This window comes from Eretmochelys imbricata, chromosome 5 (genome assembly GCF_965152235.1).
Source record: "Eretmochelys imbricata isolate rEreImb1 chromosome 5, rEreImb1.hap1, whole genome shotgun sequence".
Taxonomy (NCBI): domain Eukaryota; kingdom Metazoa; phylum Chordata; order Testudines; family Cheloniidae; genus Eretmochelys; species Eretmochelys imbricata.
The window spans coordinates 123,786,661-123,807,804 of NC_135576.1; the positions used below are offsets into that span (position 1 = coordinate 123,786,661).

General features: G+C 47.0%; 1 protein-coding gene across 1 annotated transcript in view; it reads left to right on the forward strand.

Annotated features, from left to right (window-relative positions):
• Positions 1-21,144, forward strand: part of LOC144264712 (stimulated by retinoic acid gene 6 protein-like) — a 37,027-nt gene that overhangs the window by 7,857 nt on the left and 8,026 nt on the right. The window contains exons 3-12 of the mRNA XM_077816497.1: positions 1,080-1,180; positions 3,172-3,302; positions 5,492-5,612; positions 6,836-6,881; positions 10,283-10,411; positions 13,350-13,420; positions 14,075-14,186; positions 14,891-15,044; positions 16,904-16,979; positions 20,062-20,143. Coding sequence (XP_077672623.1) covers positions 1,080-1,180; positions 3,172-3,302; positions 5,492-5,612; positions 6,836-6,881; positions 10,283-10,411; positions 13,350-13,420; positions 14,075-14,186; positions 14,891-15,044; positions 16,904-16,979; positions 20,062-20,143 — 1,023 coding nt within the window. The remainder of the gene's footprint in view (positions 1-1,079; positions 1,181-3,171; positions 3,303-5,491; positions 5,613-6,835; positions 6,882-10,282; positions 10,412-13,349; positions 13,421-14,074; positions 14,187-14,890; positions 15,045-16,903; positions 16,980-20,061; positions 20,144-21,144) is intronic.

Genomic DNA, 21,144 nt, shown 5'->3' on the forward strand with positions numbered 1-21,144 from the left:
AGTCACCAGCAGCCTAGACCTGCCATACTCAGCAGAAGTACTGTTGAATGTATCTTGATTATGTGCAATAATGGATCAATTGATTCCTTCCTGCAATCACAGCTCTCAATTCAGAAACAAGCTACGATTGCATCAGACATGGAAACACTGCAAAATGCTGGCAGGAAACTGAACAATGCTTACACCAATTCTATATGGGAAACAAGCCATCCTAATATCTACAAACATACATGTGCCAAATTTCAGTGTTCCTTCATATTGATTTTAAATATACTCTAAGACCTTATGTGTACACACAGCTTGTGTGTGGGCTCTGGGGGGATTTACTTAACCTGTTTACTTTCATAGAGTTAGTTTATTAGGCTTATTGCCTGGGGGAACTGATTCAGTCATGTTTGCAGACACAGGGAGTCATTCTGGGTGGGCAGGATCCTCTGTAATTTTGTGGAACCCAAAGGATCTCTGCTTTTCATACTCACAGCACACCGTGGGCCCAGCTGTGAGATGAGTCTGACTGAGTCTGAGGGTCAGGTTTTTGTGGTGGTGTTTCCAGAATGAGATGCTCAGGCTGAGCAAGAGTGTGACTGTCTGTCAATAACTTACACACTAAGAAGGCTTAATCACAGCCATTTACACTCACCTTTGGATTTGGTTCCCTGTATTGTGGCCCTCTTCCTTACACAGAGGGCTGGATGGGATTCTCTTAAGGAGCATGTTAGCATCCTGCTGTAGTTGAGTAGAAGAATCACCCCACGAGGGAGAGGCTGAGGAGAGAAGTCAAAGTCAGATTGTCATCAATCCAAGTGAGGGAAAAAATCACATACTGGTACAGGAAAGGCATGCTCCGAAGTGGTAAAAGGAAACCAAGGAAACCTGGAGGCCTAGCAATGTGTGATCGTATCAGCATAACACCCGAGAGCATCTGACCTCAGTAAGGGACTCTGTTCTGCATTGCCAGTGTCATGGAGTCTATGATTTAGTGCATCTTCCCCATCTCTATGGTCCTAGTAGGCTGTGTTCTTTCCTAGAGTCAGGGGCTCCTACACTCCCATCTCACAGTTATTCTCCTTTCCTTGTAGTTTGCCATCATTTTGGTGCTGTCCTTCCTTGAAAGAAGAGTGAGCAGGAGACAGATAGATGGAAAATTGCACCTCCTCAATGGCCGCTTTGGAATTGTGATGTGAGTCTGAGCATAACCCATTACGGCTGGTCCCAGCCATTTCCAAAGACATGGCTGCCCTATGCTCCCCTTATCTCTTATAGCAGGCTGCTGTGCTCTGGAGAGGTGGAAGGAGAATAAGATGATGATGAGCTTTTAATACAGGAAGCTCAGTTTGGAGAGGAAATGCCTCTGCAGCCCATTACTATGTCCAGCTCTTGCTGCTGGGTTTCACCAGAAACAAGAAGTCTGCTTCAGTCAGAAATTCAGATGCTCTAACTATATACATCTGCCACAGAAATATCAACAACATTATGAGCTTGATCCCCCTTTCACTGACACCCAATTTACCCCAGGGCCACTCCATTAATCTCAGTGCAGTCACTCCTGATTTACCCAGAGGATCCGAGGGGAGACTCAGGCCCATTGTCTCTGAAGCAGGCCCAATGCCCTTTGCCTGTGGAGAGAGTGGAATGCACTCCCACATGCCTGCCTGTCTCCGCTAGTCACTGGGTCATTTCTGGAAAGGCTGAAATCACTTCTAGTGCTGCAGAAAGCTCACCCTACTGGAGCTCAGGGCCCCTGTGGAAGATGAGGGAGGGACTTCTGGTGTTCTCTCCTGTCTCTGAGCAGCCATGCAGTGCTAGACACAGCCTCCCCATGGGTCCTCACAAACCTCTCTGCAGGAAGGGATTTGCTAACCCACAGCTGCACTGGGTGTTTTGATAAGCACATGTTCCCCACAAGCTGCTTCCATCCTTTTGGTGTCTTATTAGCTAACTGGTCTCCATAGTCCGCTTAATTCAGACCGTATGGAAAGGGATCCAATCTACAGAAATCTACTCCATGAAGGGGCTGATGGCTGTATCTGGAATATATAGCAGCACCCAGTTAAGGAGAAAACTTGGGGAGCCAGCCAGCAGTGCATATGGCTGTGAACACTCTGTGAAGGGGAAGGTGTGAAGCACTGAACTACTACACACATGGGAACCTCCTTACTAGAGGGCCCGGCCATTTGTTACTATGAAGTGAGCTTCCACTAGGCCCAGCCAATGCCCGTGTTTTCCCATTTGGCTCAAGGATGCCAAAGGACCCACTGAAATGTTTGAATTATCCCACAGAAAGGTGCAGCTGTCTGCCAAGAGCTGGTTACTGCTGCCCAGAGCAGCATGACACCATGAGCCTGATGTCAATACAAATAAAAAATGAACCAAAGGCAACCTGTTAAGTCCTTTGGGGTTCAAAGTAGGCACAGGTGTCCAGAGCGTGGCAGAGAAGAGCGGCAGGGCCCTGTGATGTAGTGTAACGAGTGCTTTTCCTCTCACTGCCCCATATGCACAGCCATAGGTGCCGAGTCCGTGGGTGTTCCAGGGCTGGAGCACCCATGGAAAAAAAATAGTGTGTGCTCAGCACCCACTGGCAGCCAAGGTTTGGCTAGGGGTCAGGATTCCCAGGTAGTCTGTGCAGTGCACAGCCCATGCTGGCCACGAGGGCCTACCCATCTCCAGCAGTAAGGGACACTGATGCTAATCATGGCACATTTGACAGAGTCCTGCTGCCTCCAGGTCAATGGTAGTGGCAGGGTCAGCCCAATAGTTTGTCAGTTGAAATTTGGCTCTGAAAATCAGAGCCAAAAGGAAGAGGACATCACGGATCAGGGAAATGGCTGGAGCTTTATTGAAGAGGTTGATGGAGGAGCCACAGAATTTCCAAAGACTAGCACAGACCTTGACAGAGCTGTAATAAAGCCACTTCATGAAGGGAAACAGAGTCATAGATTCATAGACCAGAAGGGACTATTAGAATCAGCTGTTCTGACCTCCTGTATGACCCAGGCCATGGAACGTCACCCAATGATTCCTGTGTCAGGTTCATCACACCGTTTAGAAAGACAAGCAAAGGGAAAGAGGATTAGAAGAGTCACGGGTGGCGTTTGCAGTTAAATCAAGTCTGAGGAGCAGAGCAGAGTGGGAACCTTGGATTTAGTAGCAGGAATTGCTCTTTGTTCACAGACCCTTGGATTTTGTTGGGACATTCAGCAACCGATGGTCATTTGGTTTTGCATTTGGAGCTACAGCCAATAAAGTTATGTTCCTGTTTTCGGAAGGTTACCGGCCACTACAAGTGCCCCAGTGGGCCCAAGGTATGGTGCAGATCACACAAACCACACTAGAGATGGGGGTATTTGTCCATCTTTTCCTTCTCTAGCTCTTCAGTCTGGCACTTGGAGTAACCTTAAAACTGGGGAAAGGGTTACCTTTGCATGGCAGCCAGGGCACTTGTGTGAGGTCTGGTGGCTTCCCCATGCAATAATGCTGCTGGGCATGTGGCCTTGGACAAGCCTGGGATTGATGTAAGGGCATAGGTCCAGGAAGCATTAGGGTGCTCTAGATCTGAGCATCAAGGAGAGCTGGTAGCTTGGGGTGGCTGTGGGCTTTTCCCTCCACCCCCATCCCTACCCCATCACCGTGGCAAGGACAGGCTGCCTTTGGGATACGTCACTTGGCCAAAGAAGATAATTCTTGTCCCCAACTCCAGTGGTCTCTGCCGTTTGCAAACTGAGTAATTCCAGTTAAAATAGTGGAGTTACTCTGGATTTAAACTGGGGTAACTAAGATCAGAGTCTGATCCGCTGTCTCAGGACCGGAGGACACATGCACAGCTGTAGCTACACCAGTGTAAATCCCAGTGTAGGGGCACTGCACATTGTAAATGTAGGTTGGCGTCAGCATGGAATAGCAAGCCTTACACTGCAAGCCCCATATTGCACCGGCATATTGCATCTGCACTGCGGTTTTATTACTCTGGTACATGTGTCCCAGCATAGATAGGCAACACTTCTAGCAACTATTATAGCCAGGGAAACAAAAGACCAATTTCAGTGGTGACTTATATGGTAGGTTAGTTACTTAAGAGGTACAAATGGGTCAGCATTAATGGACTTATATCAAAGCAATGAACCTACACCAGATTGGCCCTCAGCAGGTGTGCAAAACTCATGTAACCTATATGCTGAAGAGGCAGAAGGGGAAGCATAGTTGGAAAGCAGCTAAAAGGGGACTGTAAATTAGGGTCTGGATAAAAGGTGTGTTAGCTAACACATTTTAACACACACATTCCAAAGCCACAGTGCAGACAGGGCGAACCTTAACATATGTTGACTAGTCAAGGGGAATCTTAGGGGGGCAGCCGAGGTTACTCCACCTCCAGCTAACGTGTTCGAATACAATTAGCCCTGTCTACTTGAGGGCTTGGAAAGGTGTTACCATGCACATTTAATAAATACACTTTTTACTCTAGTGTGGACAGGCCTTTGGAGGCCTGCTCTTAGCTGCTTTTTCTGCTGTGTTGCCCCACCCTCCCCCTTGTCTTATAAATTATACTCATTTGCACGCTCATGACCTAGGCACCCTGTGTTGTCGTTGAAGCTGGTGCCAAGCGAGTTCAAAGTGGGTGTGAAGTACTACAGTTCACAGTCCTGTGACCAGCTTGCACTCACTGGGCATGCTGACACGAGGCACAGGGCAATGTGTACTACTCTGTGACGTACACCTCCCTTATTAGCTATTCTCCTGCCCTTTTACACCTCATAGAATCCTAGAATATCAGGGTTGGAAGGGACCTCAGGAGGTCATCTAGTCCCACCCCCTGCTCAAAGCAGGACCAATCCCCAATTTTTGCCCCAAATCCCTAAGTGGCCCCCTCAAGGATTGAACTCACAACCCTGGGTTTAGCAGGCCAATGATCAAACCACTGAGCTATCCCTCCCCCCATGTGTAACTGCTTCCACTGGTCACCAGTAGATGTACCCTCGGGATCGCCAAAGGTGCTGTACTTGCTAACGTCAGGTAGGGGGTTAGCAGAGTAGGTTTTGAATTAGTTTGTTCTTTTAAGGAAACTAGAAGATATTGAAGGTGCTTGGGTCGAAGGGGAGTGATGGGAAGGGCAGGGATGGGATTAGCAATGTCATCGGCATGGGGATTTCTCATTCTCTCATGATATCCTGAATTTTTGTCACCTTCCTGCTCTGTTGGAAGGTCACTTAGCTTCAAGGAGTCCTTGACAGTGAGAAGGTGCCCTGTGCATGTGTAGAGCTGCAGCTCATTCAGCCGCAAGAGGAGACCAGGGCCTTGATTCTGGTCACAGGGGCCTCGTTAGAACACAGATGTAACTCCACAGACCCCACTGGAATGCATCCACTTTCCCTGCTGTGTCACTAACCAGTGAGAGGGGAGACTGGGGCTGAGCAGATATTGACCAATGGTAGTTTATGGCTAGGCAAGGATTTCAGAACTGACAATAACAGCCTGGCATCATTTGCTTTCCCTCCAGCCATTGTGCTTCTCATAGGCAGCACTGAAGTGGGCCTCTCATATTTCCCTTTCTTCGCCTGCCTCTCGACGGAATTCCGGATCACAGGGTCTGTACTGGGATTCTTCTACACTTTCACTTGGTAAGCCATGTTACCCTGAGATCCAGCCCCTGGCTGGCTGGGCTTAATCCGGCAAAGCACTGAACACTGACTTCAGTGGGACTCCTTGTGCTTAAGTGCTTTGCTGGACCAGGGCCACAGTGCTAAGAAGCACTTGCAGAACTAAGCCCTGTTTTGGCCACTCATAGCTTTTCTCCACCCACCGCACTGTTTAGAGTATGTGTTCTGCATATTTTTATACCGGAGAGCAGTGTGCCGGGGACCCTGGAAAGCAGCCTGGGGTAGGGGGAGAGGGTACTGGAGAGTAGCATGGGGTATCATGGCAGTACTGGAGAGCAGCATAGGAGGAGCTGGGGGCAGGGGCACTGCAGAGCAGCATGAGTTGAACTGAATAGGCCTTAGAGACTGAACTCTCCCCTCCCATCCCTGGGGTGGCCCTTTCAAAGTTGGACTGAGACATATTGGCAGGGCAGAGTGGGGAAGCCATTTGGTGGATAAACAAAGGATTTCAGTCACGAGGGTCTTTGCTCTGGCACTTTTAGGAGTATTACATTTAAACACACCCCCATCCAAAGCTTTGGGTAAAGGGACACTCACTTTTGTGTTGTCATTGCTGGGCAGGGAGGGTTGGAGTCAGCTTGTTCTATGGGTACGTCTACACTGCAGCTGAAGGTGTAATGTCCAGCTCATGTAGACACTCTCTTGCTTTGATAGCGTGAGCATGCTAGAGATAGCAGCAGCAGCATGGTGGGCTAATCACCCAACTACAATCCCGTCCAAGATCCATGGTACCTATTTGGGCAGCTAGCCTGTACCACCACCTGCACCGCCGTGGCTATACTGTTATTTTTCGGGTGCTAGCTCAAAACTAGCATCTGTGCGTCTACCCAAGCTGGAAATTACACCGCCCACTGCAGGGCCAGCCTACCTGATGTAGGCAGCATCTGCCATTTCCAGCTGCTATAGTGTGTAAAGTTCACTTGAAGAATAGAAATTATTTCATAAATACATTAAAAAACCTTGAAGGTAATTTTATGCCAGTATCTCGAAATGCCTTGGGCCCTGATCCTGCAATCTGAATGCACAGCCCCACTCTCTCCAAAGGGGTGCAGAGGTGCTCTGTATGTGTCTGATTACAAGATCAGGGCTGGGGACCCTGTGACAGAGGCCAGGCTGTGCACCATGAGATTGTGTGTGTTGTAACAACTGCCGTTGGAGTCTAGTAACACCAGTGTGTTTTCCAGGTTCATAATCACAATCACAAACATTGTGCAGTGCCCACATGGACAAGTAAGTTTCTATTTCTGTCTGATGGTGACTTTATTTTATATGTTACAAATGTTTACGATGCCACCTGGGGCACTTTAGCAACAGAGATTTAACTAGAAAGCCAAATAATCCAACCAAAACTTCAATCCACTACTAAGGAAAATAAATGTGTTCAACATCCTTCCCAGAAGATGCCTTGCCTGGGGTTTGGAGGGGCCACCGAGGGGAGTAAATGCCACAGATAGGGTCCCCAACTGAGAAAGCCCTTATGCTGAGAGCTTCCAGACAGAGGAAGAGGAAGAACCCTAGAGCCATGCACAAAAATGAGCATGTAATTGTCCACCTATGTTGCACACCTAGTCCTGTGACTGCATGTGCAAATCAGATACCTACACAGGCTCTTGGACTGTCAGAGGTCAGATTATCCCCCCAAACCCAAAAATACATAGTGTGCATGCCAGGACTTTGATTCTCCAAAGAAATCAGGGCTCCCACCCTTGGGCCTGATCCACATGGAACCTCATTGACTTCAGTGGGGCTCTGCACCAATGTAAAGGGTTTGCTAGCATGGATCCAATTGCAGGATTGGGGTCACGGTGGGCACATTGTATGTGCCTGGAACTAGGGGTCTCAAGTTGAGAACCTGGCTAAGAGGGTTTAAACTCAGGCCTGAGCACACTTCCCATCTGCTGTGATTGGGTAAGGTGGTGAGACAGCCTCACAGATCTGGAAAATGGCTGTGAGTACTAGTATTCTGAACTGAGCGCAGAGCCTGACAGAAAGCATCACAACTTTGTAGAGATATGCATTTGCTTTTTGCAAATTCTGCCCACTCTGTAGGTTAAGAAATAAGTAGTTGTGCAGCATCAAACTGTTGGTGTCTGTGATGGAGCCTCAGTTCCTTGAGTGCCTCGCACAGGGGACAGGCTGCCCTGTCTTCTGGGGCTGAGAGTACAGTGCATCTGCAAGACACAGCAACCTCGGCACTAACAGCTGAGAGCCCAGTTCCAGCACGACAAAAAAGGATTTCCTTCTGAGGACCAGTGCCCTGTCATGGGCTAGTCCAGTGCCCTGTCCCTAGGATGTGTCCGTAGGATGTGGGGAGGCGAGGCCTCGCTGGTTGGGTTAGCTACCTGGGAGCTGGGGAACCACAAAGTCCAACTGTGTCCAGTAGACGCAGTAGAGAATCCCCATCACAACAGCGTCCTCAGTCTCATCTCTGTCCAGAGACATGGTACTGGGCTGACTGCAAGGAGACCGAGATTTACAAATAAATATATTTACACTAAAACAAACAGGAAGAGCTACAATAACAGTTCCAATTCCCTTCGTCTCCTCCAACAAGACAACATGCTGTGCTGCCAGCTAACCCTGGACCTTGTAAGTCAAAGTTTCATAGCTTTTAAGGCTAGAAGGGGCAATTATGATCAGCTCGTCTGACCTCCTGTATGGCCCAGGTCAGAGCCTTTTACTTGGGAACTCCTGCATCAAACTCAAAACATATGGTTGAACTCGAGCAGACGTTGTAGAAAGAGACTGGCAGTCTTGATTTAAAGACATCAAGTGATGGAGATTCCACTATGTCCCTTGGGAATCTGTGCCGATGGCTAGTTACCTGCCTTGTCAGAAATTGTGCCCCATTTTTTAGACAAGTGACCCTTGCTCCCCATTCTCCCTCTTCCCTCATCCTGTCACAGCAAACCCTACGGGTACAGAGGGAGCAGCCACGACTTTAGGTGCTGATCCGGCAAGGCACATAAGCACATGAATAAGCCCATTCAGATCAATGGGAATTGATATGGGCTTAAGTGCGCTGCTTGATCTGGGTCTTACGGCCAGTTTTTTTACAGGTATTTAGATGCCAGAAAAGGCAGAGAGTGGCATTTTCAAAAGCACCGAGCACCCAAATCTGGCCTTTAGTGCTCTTGTCTCCACCCAGCAGTAAGCACCATCACGGGATGCAGAGGGAACAATCAGAGCTCTGACCAGGGAAAAGCCTGCACATTGTTGCCGTTGCTGGGCTGTGCTGAGCACTTGTATCCCAGGGTGATGAGTGCGGTACAAATACGGGAAAGAGTGAGAGAAGCAGGGAGGCAGACAGGCCTGCTGACATCTCGCTCTGGTTTGGCGGTAGTGGGTTTGTATAACAAAGATGGTGATGAGCCACAGCTTGTGGAATGCAACTCCGCACTCCCACAGACCACAAGGCGGAAGAGATAGAAGTCACCCCACAGGGGGACATGTTCCTCTTTAAGGGGGCTGTTAGGGGGCTTATTCCTTCACCCACTTACTTCCCTGGTCCTTCTCGCATGAACAGAGAGCAACAATACCCAAAGTCCAAAGGTGCAAACAATTCAATGTTTATTGGGGTGAACTTCCAGCAAGCATGATTCCAGTTTCCTTCCTTAGTATCCTCCTTCCCAGCTCTGACACCACAGAGCCTTACACCTGTGTCCCTGTTCCCATTCCTGCCCTTAGCCAAACATTATTCCAATTTCCTTACCCCCATTCCCTGTTCCCATTTCCCTCTTTAGCAAAACATGATTCCAATTTCTGCACCCCCATTCCCTGTTCCCATCCCCCCACTCACACACCCATCCCCTCCCACCCACGCCCACTCACTTCCTCATTGACTGCAGACTATAATAGTAAAACCTGAGTTCTGCTTAGCTATACCTTAACCAATCATTTTCCTGAAATTTAACTAACGAATCCTAATATATTGTAACATGATTATGTAACCAATTATATCCCACCACCTTAATTAGTTTACACCCAGCAAAATTAATTATACAGCAGACAGGAACAATCACAGAACCAGGCAGAGATTATACAGACAAACAATAGCAAAGTGGGAACTATAATGACAAAACGATACAGAAGTGAGGATTTCACATCCCAGCTATTGATAAGTGAGTTCTTGCCAGACAGGATGCTATCAAACTAAGTTTCCGTTTACATTTTCTAGGCACGTCCCTTTCTCTGGAGGTGATGGGAATACAATCCTGTCCTGATAGTGCCTAACAGCCCAGTAGCACCTTATTTCAATTTGGAATGTGAGGATGTGACCGTTCACTTCCCAGCTTATGGCTGCCTCTGCTGCTTAGCCAAAGGCCTTAGCCTAAGAACAGGGCCTCAGACTGTCACAGTAAGAGAAGGCCCTTACACCAGCAGACAGTGATTTTGATTCTTTCTTTTATACCTCTAGAACTGGACAAGTGATAACAATACACCTAAATTCTTAAAATACAGGCCTTTGCAGACAGGCCTGAATATCTATATCCTAACAGGGGCACCCTGATGTCCGGCTGCACATTGCTCGAGCGTATCTGTGCCTGTCCTTCCCTCTCCCCTCCGTACTCTTTGGACTTATCCCACCATCAGGAGTTCTGACGTTTGTACATTTGGCTTTCCCTAACCAGGTGATGGGAGACTATGAGAAGATCATATTTTATTGGCCTTCCTTGTTCTGTCTGATTTTCCTACTGGGCCGCTTTGCCCTGATGTTTGTGAAAGCACTGAGGGTTCGATTAAAGATGGATGTGTCAAGTGTGAGTATTCCTGGGTAACTGCTTCCAGTTTATTAATCTCTCTCTCCACCCCTCCCGGGAAAACTCCTTCCCTGATCCCTAGGATTAAGTAGAATTTAACCAGTGCATAGACTTTGTGCTGGTGCACCTCTGCACCAGGGTGAATTTCACCTTTAGCCAGTAACAAGAATTGATTTCACACCAGAGATCTTGGCACATTTCTACAAATCACCACTCACCTGATTTAAAACATGGAAGAGCACCTCCCCCTGCAAGACCCCATGGACTCCAGCATGGACTTCAGTGCTGGCTAGCCACCCAAGTAATTACCCAGGGTGCTGGGCAGGTTGGTATACTGCATTCCATGATTGCAGTGTAGATATACACAGAGTTACATGGGGTGAGCACCCCAGGAGCATGGCCATTTGTCTCTTTGTGCTATTCCTGCCTTTGTCTTTCATTTCCTCATCACTATTTCCTATGTCTCTCGCTCCTCCCTCGTTTTATCTCTCGCTCCCAGTGCCCTGTGGCGTGTGAGTGTGAATCAGTGTCTGGGCAGCAGCACTGGGCAGCTATTTCTTCCTTGTTATGTTCCTGCTGACAGGAACGTTGGGTCTTCCCACATCCCTTCTCTTTCATTCTCTCCTCCCCTCCCTTGGCAAGGCCCTAAGACAGCAGGGAAGGGCATTGGGTGCCTGTCTTGTTTCCTGTCACCCTTCTTCATGTCCACCAACTTCCAGGTGTGACTCTCAAAAATGACTCTCCACACAGGCAGGGCTGCCATTTGCCAAGGGGAACATAACCCTGGGCTTTGACAGGAGGACAATGACTGGCTCCATCTTAAAAGCAAGAGGCTTGTGCTGCGTTTTCTTTCCCTTCCCTCTTCTAGCACATTCCATTGTCTCTGAGCCTGGAAACCCATTAGCCCCACTAAAGGGCAGGCAGGAGGAACAGAGCTGTGTCAGACAGACCTTCCCAATGGACTCCTGCTGAAATGTGGCCCTTCCTCGCCATAGCAGGGTGACTGCTTACTGAGCTCCCCATCATGGCCAGGGGTTGCTTTGCAGGTGCTCTGTGTCAGGATCCCAACAAGGGCAGTCAGGGCCAAGGGTCAGAGCAGGAACAAACCTGCTGGGAGTAGCAGAGAAGTTCATAGGTTCCAAGCCAGGGTCAATACCAAGAGTCAGAGTCAGGAGGCAAAGTCGAGAACAAGTCATGGTCAAAGCCAGGAATGCAGGAACAGTCATGGCAACTACACAAGAGCCACACAGTTGCTTGGATGCTGCCTGGAATGGCCCTTGGGTTTACATAGGGCAGGGAGCCAATCAGGAGCCATGAGGCTGCTGTCTATCAAAAGGAGGAACTTCCCATGGTCTGTGTCCACAGCAAGTCATGGGCAATGGAGCGCAAGCTGGTTATAGCTGCTGCTGCGTGGCAGCCTGGAGATGCCAACTGCCTGGCAGCTCTGCAGGCCTGGGCTCTAGAACGGTCTTTATGTTCTACCCCGCTTGGTCCCCTCAGAACTCCACACAGTCTCCCTTGTGGCTAACACCTTCACCCAGTCCTGGATTAATAGCAGGAAAGGTTCAAATAATCCTCAAGGTCCTTAATAACAAAAATGATTCAGAGTCCCCAAAATAAAGTCCATAACAAAAAAGTTTATAGTCAGCCCTTTTTCTTCTGCCACTCATAGAGCTCTTCTGCTATCCCAGTCTGATTCATCCAAACAACCAGACCTAGCCTCAGCTTCGTTGTCCTGTCAGCCACACCATGCATCTTCCTGCTGCTCTTTGTAAGGAATCCCCTGATCCAACCTAGGTATACCTCTTCAGTAATCAGGTTGTCTGACCCCAGGCCCTCCCACCAGGTATTAAGGGTTGAGCTCTTGTTAGCCACACCCTTCTCCCTATGGCTGCCAGTGTAAGCGTGGTGGGTTGCACTCACCTCTTGAACACCCCATTGCCAGCTGAGTCTGGTGCTGCCATTCTCTTCAGTTCCCAGCAACCCTGCAGGTGTCAGCCTACCTCTACAGGTCTTCTGTGGCTCAGCCCTCCAGCCTCACACAGTCCAAAACCCCTTCCGGGGGGTAACAAACTCAAAATAGAAGCAGTTCCTTTCCCATCAGGGCCAATTGCAAACAAACTAGTTTCTGACCCATCTGGAATTGAATTGGCAGGGTCCTTCTGAACTCCTGCCATAGCTGGTGAGCAGCAGTGAGCTCTGCCTGGCCTGGCTCAGGTCCTTTTGCTGCAGCCTAGAGAGCATCCCTCCTCACTCCTCTGGCTCCAGCAAGGAACTGACTTGCTGACAGTAGGCAGCTCCTTGGTTGGCTGTTGTTGGTTCCCAGCCCTTCTGGCTGCTGCAACGCCAGATCTCCCTGGTTCCCCAAATGGCTGTTCTTTTCCTCTCAGAGAACTGTTTCCTGTGGTGGGGTGAAGCAGAGCAGTGGGGCCACCAGTAGGAGGCTGCAAAGGCCTGATGTACCCCCATCACAGTAAGGTATCTTCATAACTAAGATCATCAGAACATAAGAATGGCCATACTGGGTCAGACCAATTGTCCATCTAGCCCAGTATCCTATCTTCCAACAGTGGCTAAAGCCAGGTACTTCAGAGGGAATAAACAGGTAATCATCAGGTGATCCATCCCCTGTTGCACATTCCCAGCTTCTGGCAGCAGAGGTTTAGGGACACCCAGAGCACGGGGTTACATCCCTTCCCATTCTGGCTAATAGCCATTGATGGACCTATTCTCCATGAATTTACCTAGTTGTTTTTTGAACCCTGTTATAGTTTTAGGCTTTGCAACATCCCCTGGCAATGAGTTCCATGTGTTAGACTGGCCTAATACAGCACCCATAAGGCACCACTGGATCTATATGTTTGAATCTGCTGTCTCTTCCCTAGTGGAATGAAGAACATTCTTTGATATGCTGAGAATCTCTGTTCCTTTAAAACAGCAGGAAAATCATTTCCTGGAGGATCATCAGGCTCAGCATGTCAAGCGTCTGGTCAGGAAGCCCCAAGAGCGGTGAGCATGGCATCTTCCTTTCAGATCCAGAACACCAAGCCACAGAGAGTTCAGATTTGGTTCTGATGAGCTTCTAAATCTGCTGCTACTTATTGATTGACATGCACGCTGGGGGCCTGCCTGCTCACCTGGGGTGAGCCAGGGACCAGGCATGTTCTCTAGCCACTGGGAGGATCCCTGATCATCCATGACGGGCTTGCCCCATCTCCCCTCTGAACTACATCTGTAAGCAGTGCACTAGAGCACTCTGTTTCCCATCTCCTTCACCTCAGACTCAAAGCCACCTACCCCATGGTCAGATGCCCCCATCTGCCAAGCCAGCATGCAGCAGGTGGGAGGGGGCTGCCCTTGCAGCAGACGCTGTGGGAATGTGGAGGATCCTGATGTGAGCCCCCAGTGGCTTTGTGCTGGAGAGCAGGTAGGCTGCTGAGAATGCGTGTGCAGGAGAAAGACTGGCTCCTGTTTGGGCCAGGTGAGGCCTCTCCAGACATGCCCAGTGGGAGGGAAGATTGCGTTAGGAAGGTGCGGTGGGTTGTTTTTATGGAGAGGGAGGGAACTATGCTGGAGTAGGTTTTGGGCCTTGAAATGCCTCTAGTGTCCCTGTGTCATCACCGAACATTTCAGGTCTGTTTGTCCATCTTCATCCATTAACAGGCAGGTTCGGAAATCTTGGTTCCAGCGCAAGGTGTACGAATGGGACCCATGCTTTCAGTTCCCAGGCAGAATGATTGGCACATCTGCACTAGCCTTAATCTGCCTGTACATTGTAAGTAAATTGCACACTTGTTTCCTGAAAAGAATTGCCCCAAATGGAGCACAATGTCACACAGCCCTTGTGTATTTAGTAAGGATTTCAATCCAGGCTGTTGAAAAACAGCTCTTCCATAAATCTCTGCCATTAAACTAAAACAAGGACTGTCTATGCATTTAACAGAGCCACTGGCTCCATTAAGACCAGAATCCATAGTTTACTGGCTCCCTGACCAGGGTACCTTCCAGCTAGGCCAATGGGTGTTTGGTGGGAGTTTATCTTGTTCGTGGTAGGTTGCTTGAGATGCAGGCAGGAAAGAAAAGGCTGCCAAGTATGTGTGTGTCACATGAAATACATGATATTCATGTGTGACTGTATTTATATTATGTTGTTCCCCGTGAATACTTACGAGTTTGCTTAATTCTAGGCATCCTGGTCTTCCTCAGTGTCTGGTTCAAAATCAGTGGAGATTAACTCCAACAACATTCTTTGAGGGACAAAATTGGTCTACATCCACTTGCTGTCATTTAAAGGTTAAGATGAATCCCCACATATGAAAGGCAATATGTGTTTAAAATCAAATGTAACAGGTCAGATTCCCATAGAGTCACACCAGGGATTAGTGTGTTCCCATGTGATTAGATGGCATGTAGTGTTATTCTCTAGAAGTGGCCAATGACAAGATTGCTAAGCTGCTGTTTTTATCTATTTCTCCTCAGTTTATTGTTATTGAGTTTTACATTTACAAGCAATTCTCCCAAGAGCTGAAGATATTGGATCAGAGATTTGAAGAGCTTGTTGATTCTAGCAATGGCTCAGAAGTACTTGTACCAGCTGTCCTGCAGCTGAAAGAGTTTATTAATGTCACTGAAGGTACAGAGATGTCATTTTTTAAAGGTGGAATGAGTGTGATACATTTTAAAAAAGCAGACTGAACTCATAGTTCTTAAGGCTGAGCCAAAGCCCATCCTACTCAATGGGACTCCTTCCAGGATTTTGACACATCAGTTCCAAATGGGAATGAAAACAAAAAGCCATTTCCCATAAAATGAAATTAAAACAAAAATCATCTTGGGTACATTGAGATGGAAAATGTCATTTCAAAACTGACATTTTAAATTTAAAGAAAATTTAAAAAATCAAACATTCAAAATGAAAAGTCATTTCAAAATGAAAAATTGAAACAGTCGACTCTGAAAGTGTTGAAATGGAGTATTTCAACACTATCAAAATGCTTTTTTCCTAGTTTCCCCCTCAAATCAAAATGTCATGAAAATCGGCTCATTCCCACAAAAGTTTTGGTTCAAAAAAACATCATTTTTTGATAGAAAAACTTTCAACTGGAAAATTTTTGACCAGCTCTAGCTACATACTTAGTCATAGAACCATAGAATCATAGAAGATTAGGATTGGAAGAGACCTCAGGAGGTCGCCTAGTCCAACCCCCTGCTCAAAGCAGGACCAACACCAACTAAATCATCCCAGCCAGGGCTTGGTCAAGCCAGGCCTTAAAAACCTCTAAGGATGGAGATTCCACCACCTCCCTAGGTAACGCATTCCAATGCTTCACCACCGTCCTAGTGAAACAGTTTTTCCTAATATCCAACTGAGACCTCCCCCACTGCAACTTGAGACCATTGCTCCTTGTTCTGTCATCTGCCACCACTGAGAACAGCCGAGCTCCATCTTCTTTAGAACCCCCCTTCAGGTAGTTGAAGGTTGCTATCAAATCCTCCCTCACTCCTCTCTTCTGCAGACTAAACAAGCCCAGTTCCCTCAGCCTTTCCTCGTAAGTCACGTGCCCCATCCCCCTGATCATTTTCCTTGCCCTTCGCTGGACTCTCTCTAATTTGTCCACATTCTTCTGTAGTGGGGGGCCCAAAACTGGACGCAATACTCCAGATGTGGCCTCACCAGTGCTGAATAGATGGGAATAATCACTTCCCTCAGTCTGCTGGCAATGCTCCTTCTAACGCAGCCCAATATGCCATTAGCCTTCTTGGCAACAAGGGCACACTGCTGACTCATATCCAGCTTCTCATCCACTGAGCCCAAGTGGAAAGCTGCTAAGAGTCTGAAAGCTGCCTATGATTATTTGTAAAATGAATTGGAGATCACAATCTAGTTTCTAGTGGACAATTTTCCATGTTGCAAAAAGCTTCATCACAGCTAACATGAATTGCAATCGTTACCTTTATCAGTTTGCTGCCTCAGCAGAGAAACCGAGGACTGAATGGACATGGAGACTGAGCTGCATGTTAGGAGAGTAATGTAGGAAAACCTGCACTTCCAAGTTTTGACAAGTGAGAATCCAGGATCTTTGTTCTGCCCAATATAAATTTGGGTTTGAACACATAATTCTGATCCAGGGCTTTGGCTTGGGCTCAACTCTATAATTCAATGATTAACAAATAATCAAAGCATTTCTGAGTGACTGGGTAGTATAGGCAAAAAGTGTTCCTAGTAGAAATGTGTCCAAGCAGTGACAGTGAAGGTTTTCAAAAGGAGGCGGGATAGCCATCTGTCTTGGATGGTTTAGACAAACAAATCCTGCATCTTGGCAGAGGGTGAGACTAGATGACCCTTGTGGTCCCTTCTAACTGTATGGGTCTATGATTCTATGTGTACAAATAGCTCTGAACTTTGTGCTGAGTTAAAATACTTTTGTAATCACGTCATGTGAGCTGCGGAGAAAACATTCTGAACAGATGGTTGCTTTTCTTTTTCTCCAGGTGTTTGGATTTTCACCACCTTTGCGGCCTCCCTGACTTGTGTAAGCTACGTATTTCACATCTTGGCCTGCTACAGGTATGGACATGCAGTAGATTATCAGCAGATAGTGCTCAATTCTCAGGGGTGCTGAGAGTCCTCAAGTACCATGGAGTTTATTGGGAGTTGAGGACACTAGTCAACTCAGCACAGGCACTTGACAGCTCCCAGGATTGTCCCCTCCTCGCGGGTTCTCAAAATTCTTCTTTCGGAGTCCCCCCTCCATGCTATAAAAACTCCATGCCCCACCTGTGCCACAACAACTATTTTTCTGCATATCCAGTAGATTAAAAGCCAGGGCTGGCATTAGGGTGTAGCAAGGAGGGCAACTGCCCGGCGTCCCACACCACGGGGCCCACGAAGCTAAGTTGCTCAAGCTTTGACTTCAGCCCGGGGCAGCAGAGCTCAGGTTTCAGCTTTCTGGGGCACCTGGCATTGGCCACTTCAGAAGACAGGATACTGGGCTAGATGGACCTTTCATCTGACCCAGTATGGCCTTTCTTATCTTCTTTATGTTCTGCCCTGGGCCCCAGCGAGTCTAACGCCGGCCCTGCTGTCTGGTTTATTTTGGCAGATCCCCTGAAACCTGCTTATAGCCCCCAGGGGGCCCAGACCTCTGTTTGAGAACCATTGCCCTAGAACTCTATTCTCCATTCCATCAGCACTCAGTGGGAAGTGTCTCTATTATCTACCCTGAGCTCCACACAGTTCTAGGCCCTGATGGGTGGCGAAGACACATCGGTCCACACAATGCTCCCATTTTATATCATTTATTAACTAAGCTAAATAACTCAAAATAAAACACAAACTAATCAAATTAGAACAAAGTGGGTTAATATCATATCATCAGCTTAATCTAATTATCAGGCTAATTAATCCAAACTGCACAACAATTGCTTGCAAACTTTATCGAATCATGTGGGAAGGGCAGCAGACCTTGTCTAGCTATACACCTTGGAAAAAGAGGGCATTATTTATTTCAGTGCTAATTGATAGTTACTGATATTCCAGACAAACAGCTGATATGGGCAGGAAGAAATCTCTCCCAGGTTGAGATAAATATTAGACGACAGCTCTGATGCTACGTAAGACAGACTGCACAAAATATAGGTGTTAGGTAATAGCCAATCTCTCCCTGCACAGTATAGGGTTGTACCAGACATTCCAATACAATTCAGGATAAAACAGCTTGTTAACTTCTTGTTTGCTAGTTAAATTTATGTGAAACTAAGTTTCTCAGTATTTAAACACACACCACTCAACCCATGAGTGTGCCATGAGCCTCTTGAACCATGAGCAATTAGGCCATGAGCCTATTGAACCTTATAGCAGGCTGTTTGAGAAAGCATACTCAGCTACATTCTGTGTGTTCTATCCACATTCACACTGTCAGCTGCTAGAGTTAAAAGGACAAGGGTGAGAATGCCAAGGTGGAGGTGTCCCTCTACTAATAAAAATTGAAAAAAAAAACGAACCACAAAACAAAATCCTTATCAGGTCGATACTTATGCATGATCTTTGCTGTGACTTTTGTGGTTTCATTCAGTTTCAGGAAATTAGTATGTGGTTGGAAAGATTAGCTGGTGGTTTTCTTGGCTAACTCAACAGACTTGCTGACTGGCTAGAGCTGGGGTTTGATTGCACCATGACCGCCTTCTGACAACAAAAATTACTACACAACCACAGGAGCAGGGACCAAAGCGTGAACCCACCCGAGCCCTGCTGCCCAGGGCTGAAGCTCTTGAGCTTTGTTTTTGGCCCCAAATGGTGGGGCTTGGGCTTTGGCCTTGGGCAGTTGTGCTCGGGCTTCGGTTTCAGCCTATACCCCAGCAAGTCTAACACCAGCCCTGACGACCCCATTAAAACAGGTTCACAACCCTCTTCGGGGTCCCGGCCCACAGTTTGAGAACCGCTGGGCTAGAGGTTGCTTGCCTGTAGATGCCAAATTTTGGATGGTGTGTGTTGCTGGACTCTGGCATCTCAGTGGCTGTCTGAGAAAGGGAAGGAAGCACAAGTCTTTTGACAAGCCTGGTGGCCTCATCACACCAGAGGCTATTAGCCAGAAGCAATGGCTTCTTCTTTTCCTTCCATTTTTTGACGATGGTGGCCTGACTGATTCCTCCCCCTTGGAACTCCTACTCTACTCTTGGCAAACTCTTGGAGTTTCTTGGCAAAGCAGAATGGGGCATTCCGCCTCTGAAGTCATAAACATCACCCAGTGGGGCTGGATTAGGTCATCTTTATGCAAATAAAGAGACTTTCCTTGCCAGTAAGCATTGGCTTAGAAAATCAATCAGTCAGCAGACCTCAAAATATTTTGAGACATTTTAGGAGATAAGATCAACTCTTCCTGGGTATGGGTCAGTCCACAGAGATTATCTCAACCATCCCATACAAGTTCCAACACAAGAACCCAAAATAAATTGGAAAAAGTACAAAGCTGTTGCAACTGAAATAATAGAAAAGATCAATCACTCATCTTCATTCAACCGTACACATAAAACAAAGTTATTTATTCTAAGATTAAGCAAGAGATCTTAGTCTACAGACAGATACTTCTCTTTTTGTATTTTGGTACTCAGCAGCTATCAGCAGTTTAACTTTAAACAGGAGTTTTGACACACACAGTCTTAGTGAAAGGTTACACTTTACCTCTGTCAAAGTAAAATGTCTTTTACTCTTGAAATCACAATTTTGGATTCAATTTTCATATAAGGTCCCTGTTGTAATTACAGTGCTCTTAGCTTGTATGTAGACCAGATTCTATTTTACAGATGTACTACTGAGTCTTAGATAGGTAAAATTCCTATTGAAGCAAAAGATAAGCCTTCATTGTTGTATATTGTATTGTGTTGTAATAAATCAAAACTTGTGCTTTGGGTGGCATGCCCAATACAACACAATGTTTGCCATTTTTTCACCATTGCGCCCCTTGGCTCTGTGTTTATTGCATTAATCCATGATGCCTTTAGCTCTAGATTGCTGACCCCTTTGACATTCAGTCAAATCATCTGATATAGCTCCTCTGTGATCAAACAGTCAAACAAAGTTATTGAGTGAATAAAATCTCCAATTTATTTGTGTGAAACTTTTTTAAACTAATTTTGACACCTTTATTCAGAAAACACATGAAGCGGCTGTGGGCAGGGGAGAAACATTTCCTTCCACTAAGGTCTCGTGAGCCTGCTTCTTCTCAAAGCGTGGTAAGTTCTCACTGCTTTTCCCCAAAAGTTCCCAGCCAGTAGCTCTGATCCACTAAAACTTGAAATTCAGTGGGAGAACTTGTGAATGTAGTTTACACGTGCTCTCCAGTATTTTGCAAGAGGAGGCCATAGTTTAATGGGTCAGTGCAATATTCATGGGCCTGATTCTGGAGCATGCTAATCTCATTGTATGATGGCTTCACACTGTAAAACTAATGTAAAAGGCTTCTAAGACAGATCTGTGCCGTCGATCCAGCGAGTAATGTAGACAAGCCGTCAGGGTGGCTGAGCAACATAAGTTATACCAACATAACCTATAGTGTAGACAAGCCCTGAGAGGCAGTAACTTGGTCAACGGAAGTCTACACTGGGGGTTAAGTCAGTGTAACTATTCTCTCGGGGTGTGGATTTTTCACACTCCAGAAAGACACGGCTATGCTGATGTAAATCTTCAGTGCAGACCGGCCCTCAGTCTAACACTGATATCTCTCATAACAAGCTGTCACAGGAACTTGACCCTGATCACCACTAAGTGCCCTACATTTGTTTATTACCGCCATTGTGTAAGGACCAGGAGATAATCACTGCTGGCTTTGCAGTGATCGCCTCGTGCTGCATTCACACCTCCAGAGCTGACATGCGGTAAGGGCACTGTCGGCTTTTCAGGGAGGGATGGAGCAGGGGAGGAGACAGACTCACTGACTGCACCCCTCAACTTTGCACTCCACAGATGAAAGCTGCCCCTGAGCAGTAGCAGTTTATTATCTGGTACAAACAATGTCAGTGGTTTGGTTTGTCGTTCAGAATGATGAAGCTGTCTCCCAAAGAACAATAGAAATGGCATCTTTTCAAATCAACTTTGTACTAAACATAACAAATGACAATCCTTACTCAGTGGAGATTGCCATCCAGGAAAGTGAGGGTACTAGAACATGGGTGACTAACACCCCATCGCTTAGTCTGACAGTTAAGTAAGCAAATGCTCCATTAACTAGGACGCA